Below are 6,556 nucleotides of genomic sequence, written 5' to 3'. Positions count from 1 at the left end.
CATCCATATTGTAAGATGTCAAAATTTCATTCCTTTGTAAGAATGAATAACATGCCACTTCACATGTGCAATACACTTTATCCATTCATCTATCCATGAGCATTTGGGTTGTTTTCACCATTTGGAAATTACATATAATGACGGTATGCATGTTCATGGTCACTATGTCTTTTAAACATTCTTTGTTATATCCCCTCATTGAACCTGTTGAGAAGCACTGATGCTAATTACTCTAGTTTAAATTATAAATCACCTTCACCTAACTCACACAAAGAAATTTTTGCCCTGAATATTTCTTTCAAGAGCTCAAACTTAATCTTTGTGCATATAATCTAAAGTTTTACTTGAAAATAAAGAAAATCCTAAGAGGCTTGGAAAGTAGCTCAGTGTTAAAGCACCTGCCTACCATGTACCAGGCCCTGGGTTCAATAGCAACCAAATAAAACGAAACAAAACAAAATATAGTAGCATAGGAAGATTAATTCTCCTCCAAAATTGGGAATACACTCATGTCAAAATGACATGAGGGTATGTACTAGAAATTGTGCATCTTCCTTGGAACAAAAAAAACCCTCAAACATATTTGGGGAGTGTGATATATTACCATCTTTTTTCTCATCATTTTTTTTTTCAGGAACCTCAGGAATGGTGGAAGAAAATCATACCATGAAAACTGAGTTCATCCTCATAGGATTCTCAAATCACCCAGACATGAGAACCCTTCTGTTCACAGTGTTGTTTGTCATTTATCTGATCACCATGGTAGGGAATATTGGTCTGTTGATACTAATTTCAAAAGAATGGTCTCTTCACACACCAATGTACATCTTTCTAGGTAACTTGGCTCTTGTGGATTCTTGCTGTGCCTGTGCTATTACTCCTAAAATGTTAGGAAACGTCTTTTCTGAGGACAAAAGGATTTCCCTCTGTGAATGTATGGCACAATTTTATTTTCTCTGCACCGTTGAAACAGCAGACTGCTTTCTTCTTGCAGCAATGGCTTATGACTGCTATGTGGCCATATGTAGTCCACTGCAATACCACATCATGATGTCCAAGAAACTCTGCATTCAGATGACCACAGGGGCCTTCATAGCTGGAAACCTGCATTCCATGATTCATGTCGGGTTACTATTTAGGTTAACATTCTGTGGGCCTAATCACATCCACCACTTTTACTGGGATATTCTACCCTTGTACAGACTGTCCTGTGTTGACCCTTATGTTAATGAACTGGTGCTATTTATCTTTGCAGGCTCAATTCAAGTCTTCACAATAGGTAGTGTCTTAATTTCCTATGTGCATATTGTTTTTACAATTTTTAAAATGAAGTCCAAAGAGGGAAGATTCAAAGCCTTTTCTACCTGTGCATCTCACTTTTTATCAGTTTCATTATTCTATGGATCTATTTTCTTCATGTACATTACACCTAATTTAGCAGAAGGAGATAAAGATATACTTGCTGCTGTTTTGTTTACTATCGTAGTTCCCTTACTGAATCCTTTCATTTATAATCTGAGAAATAAGGACGTAAAAAGTGTCTTTCAAAAAATTTTGATGAAAAATCACCTCAAGGAAGTTTAAACAAGTGACATCTACTATAGCTTAGTGATTTAGATGGAGCATAACTTCTGCATGAAATTCCACAGAAATGCAGAAATCATATGTAAAATACTAATATGCCATAACGTATTTAAATTAAACAATAGTATGTGAAGTGTAAATATATTGAAAAGAGTTATCTCTAACAGATCTTAGCCCCCAAATTACAAGAATTCAGATGAAACTTTGAAATCACTTGAGTATCAACTTACTATGTTACCAAAAGACAACCACAAAATGTTTTCAGTTTAAAATATAAAGTAGCATCACAAAAACATTTATAATCAGCACAATATGATATCATGGAGCATGATCATTCTGGGAGAGCTCGAAGGGTTTAGAACCCGTGAAACTTCATCCAAGATCACTTTAGCAACCAAGACCCCCACAGTTATGGCACATAATTTTGAGAAAGCAGTTTTCTTAGCATTAACTGGAAACTACTGTAGTTAGAATAGAGGTAGAGAGAAAATGAAGGTATCAACAAAATGAATATTGTATCTCCAAATTAAAATTGTTGTGGGGCTTAATGCTTAAGCACATCATATCCATATTCAAGTGGGCTTTAAAGAGTTTTATCTACCCATCTTCCACTATGTATACACATTGTTAGGTATAATATATAGAGATATGAAAAAGTGTAGTTGATGAACTATTGATAGATTTATCTAAAAAATACAAAAATCAGTTCCTTTGAAAACTGTAAAGTTTTACAGTCAGAATTGAATCTAATGATCTTAACATGACATCATGAAATAATTTACTTTCCAATTATTTAGCTACCATATATTTTTTGGAAATCTGCTATGTGGAAGTACTGTTCTAGGTGCAGGAATATATCAACTTTCACATACAAGTCTTTCTGTCTTGTTAAATTATAAAATATTTGTCATTATTTTAATTACTAACTCCTGGATCAAGTAAGTCTCATATAATACAACACAGAAATTCCTCCCTCTCTCTCTTCCCTTGATGCTCTGAAGTCAAACTAAATTTCCAAAAGGCAATTTTCAGGCTGCAGCAGTGCTCCAGCTTATTTAGCTGACTTCACAGGGAAAACAAACACGTTGAGTCTGTTGAGAAAAAGCAGTGGGAAAGCTTATGCAATATTTCCAATTCCCTAACTAATGAATAAAAATAATCTAATCACATATTCTCTCTCTTTAGAAGCTCCAAGCAAACTTAATCTAGTTCATTCCAATTATGCTCAGACATTTCATTTCCTTGGTTGTTTGAAATTAAGTCCATCAATTTAGGATTTGCCCAACCTTTCCTCCACCTTTTGGACTTCACATGTCATGTTCCAGATAAGCTCTGTCTAAACTGTGTCCTTCTGAGATGTGGCACCCTACTTGACCCTCTTATTATCACTTCAGGTACCTATTTTCATGTCTAGTCCCCAGGATACACTGATTATCAACTATAGTGACTGCTTTTCATGTCCGTAGGACTGAAGTCTTCTGGCTCTGTCTGTCTTGTTTAGTTTCCCATACATCCCCAAACTTCCCTGGCTGCTTGAGCTGTACATTTCATTCCCTCACATTTTCAGGAAACCCCCAGAAAATCTAAGTGACAGAACCCACTCTCAGACAACAGTAACTCTTCCTTCTGATGTTCCATTTTCCCTAACTCACTGAATCTTATTTACAAGGTAGAACCTGCACTGCCACTGTTGTACTGTTATGGTCTCAGTCATAAATTAGCAACAAAGCTGAGGTGCTCACACTGCTGTCTGAAATGGGAGGAATGGTAATTGGGCAAAATGGAATCGCAAACAAGCTTCACATGAGAGTCACTGGTTATAGGGAGAAAAAAAACCTCATGAAATAAGTCCTTTTAAAGTATATATCAATATTTTATAGTGAGTAGATAAATACAGAGATTTGGTTCAGCCTCTATTCTTTCAAACAAATCCTAAATATATGAAAATAATTTTGTCTCATATTTAACAGAAAAATCTATAAAATGTTTTAAAAGACAAAGTTTAAACATTTTCCTAAGTAACATTTTACAAATTAAAGTATGATTCTTGATATACCATTAACTTTTAATTTCAAGATATGAAAGCAATAATAATAGTAAATATTATGTAAAAATATCCAAGGCTCCTCAAATTTTCTCAAGGACCCCACTAAATACTTTTCTGTAAAAATTCTTCTTTATTGAGCATTTCATACTTTTTTCTCTGTTTTTATCTCACATTTTCATTATTATACTTCTACCTACCAGGCACTGTCAATGGGACTGTACATTTTGCTCAAGAACACATGTACACATGTCTTTCATTAGCTTCATGATATCAATTCAATGTTTGCAAAGATCATTCTACACTGGATTCCAGCAACATCCATTATATCGGGAAATTACATCTGCACAATAAGTAAAGATAAACCCTAGTACAGAGCAGAGAAGAGTATTTAAGGAGAAAGTAACTCTATACATGGTTAGTTTATTCAGGAATATTTCTGTGTTATGACAACTCAAATATCCCTACACAGAACTATAACTTCAGAGACTGACATATTGACTATTATGAAAAAAGAATCACTTCTTTGGTGCATTATTTAATATCATATTACTTCATTATATATGCAAAATCTGGCACTTGAACTATATTGAAGATATTTTAATATTACAAATTCTTTCCTTTTCCATTTCAATTATTGCAGTTTTACCAGAATCCTAATAAGTGATTTTCTCTTATCTAGCAACTATTTCAGTGTGCAGGGTTTGGTAGACTACAGAATGTTTATTCTACACACTCACCTTTAGGCATGCTATTTATCTGCCTGCACAGATCATTCTTGAGATATTGGTAATACTTATTGGGACAGGTCTGCTATTTCAACAAGCCTAACTCACCACCTAATTTTAAGTGTTGGGACATAAAGGATGCTGATGAAGCAATAGAGAAGCAGATATAATGTCTGTAGACTATTCACCTTTAGAGTCATGCTAATTGTTGATACTTCCATTCTTTAATTTAATATAATGACTATCAGATTATATTTTTAACCATCTAGATGGGGATGTATCAGAACTGTTGGGAATGGGAAGAAAAATAAATGTGTTTTTAACATGAAATTGTTCTTATTTCAGAGCAAATAAAAACACCATTACACCCCTGGATGTACCACAGTCTTGTGTGTCTTTTAAACATTTAAAATTGATAATATGAATTATCAACTTGATGTTTGCATTAATTTATTTATTTAAACAAATGGTGAACTAAAGAAATATGATTTTTCATTTATTTGTCACAGATAGTAAATTTATGAGTGCATTAGGTTCATTCATTCCTTCATATAATATTTATTAAAATCTCTGTAGCACCAGGAATGACCAGGAAATTCCTTTATTAAATCCTTATATTGCGATTTAAAAAATGAGGACCTAATAAATGTTATGAAAAGTTCAATGAACAGGCAATTTTGTAACAATCTGAAGCAAGTATTATCTCCTTTGCAACAGTAATTTCAACTTCATAATACAGTAAATTAAAAGGCAAGAAACTGCCATATTGCAATCAAAATATTAAATTGTTAAAGCTGATGATATTTGAGTCAAATTAGTTTGGTAAAATGTATTTCAAAATCTAAGGTAGTAGGATCCATCAGGAATGAACTAAAGAATTACTCATGACTTTGGGCTGGCAGAGTGGCTCAAGCAGTAAGAACGTCTGCCTAGCAAACATGAGACCCTGAGTTCAAACTCCACTGTTGCAATAGAAGAAAAAGAAGAAGAAGAAGAAGAAGAAGAAGAAGAAGAAGAAGAAGAAGAAGAAGAAGAAGAAGAAGAAGAAGAACTACTCATGAGTGTCAGGGTGTAAATAGGTACTTTGTTTTGACAAACCAACAATGTTAAAAATAAACATTAGTCTATGTAGCTGGAATCTGATCTGTAATCCCAACTATCCAGGAAGTATAGATCATAGTTTGAGGCAGGCCCTGGGCAAAAAATGAAAAATAGTCTAAAGCAAAAAAGGGCTAGAGTTGTGGCTCTAGGAATAGTGCACTTGTTAGGCAAAAGAGCAAGACCCTTAAAACCCCAGTCCTGCTCCTCCCACCTCCCAAATTATCGTATATAAAGAAAACCTCCATTTAAAATCATTGGCAAATTTTTCAGTCCCAAAGCATAATCCTGAATTCTCAGGTATATTTTACCTTCTCAAATACTAATATTTTCTTAAGCAACAACATTGATAGGAGTTAAACTGTAGGTTTGAATTTGATTTTCAATTTGACTATAGCTCTTTTAAGTTACTATGTTTAGTTATGTGTTCATTCATTCATGCTTTTGAAAACACACCTGTAATTCTAGCTACTTGGGAGACTGAGATCAGGAGGATCACATTTTGAGGCAGCTCAGGCAAAATATTCATAAGACCCCCATCTCTACCAATGGCTAGGAAGGTGGCATGCACCTGTCATCCCAGATACAGTAGGAAGTGTAAAATAGGAGGATCACTATCCACACTGCCCTGGACAAAAATCCAGACCCTATCTCAAAAATAACCAGAGCAAAAAGTGATGGAGGCATGGCTCAAGTAGTAGAACACCTGCCGAGCCTGAGCTCAAACCCCAGTACTGCCAAAAAAAAAAAAAAAAAAAAGAGAGAGAGAGAATATGTTCATACTTAATGATAGTCAATTTGCTCACAAATTCTTTGATCTAAAATATTTGCACATGGGTAGTTTATCAATCTGTAGTTTTAAAACAATGCACATCATAATGAAATCCCTACATACTTAAATTTTTCAGGTGGTATGTCTATTTTTTTTGATATGTGACACTTGTGTAACTGAATATATCCATTAAATCAAGTTTTTTTCTCCTGATAACATTCCTTGTTTTGTTAGTCATTAGGAAAACCAAAAACTTGCAGTGATCCAATGAAAAGAAATATTTTCATGGCATTAAGAAGATGGAGATGTTGTTCAAGTATAAATTAGGCA

The 6,556-nt window shown here is 34.0% G+C and overlaps 1 protein-coding gene across 1 annotated transcript; it reads left to right on the top strand.

Annotated features, from left to right (window-relative positions):
- The first annotated feature begins 645 nt into the window (after positions 1–645).
- LOC109698527 (olfactory receptor 5K1-like) lies at positions 646–1,584 on the top strand. The gene has a single exon (XM_020182813.1). The coding sequence runs from the start codon at positions 646–648 to the stop codon at positions 1,582–1,584; it is 939 nt and encodes a 312-aa protein (XP_020038402.1).
- Positions 1,585–6,556: the final 4,972 nt, after the last annotated feature.

This window comes from Castor canadensis, chromosome 5 (assembly GCF_047511655.1).
Source record: "Castor canadensis chromosome 5, mCasCan1.hap1v2, whole genome shotgun sequence".
In the NCBI taxonomy this organism is placed as follows: domain Eukaryota; kingdom Metazoa; phylum Chordata; class Mammalia; order Rodentia; family Castoridae; genus Castor; species Castor canadensis.
Note: the sequence above shows the minus strand (reverse complement) of the source record. Positions and strands in the feature narration are given on the sequence as shown.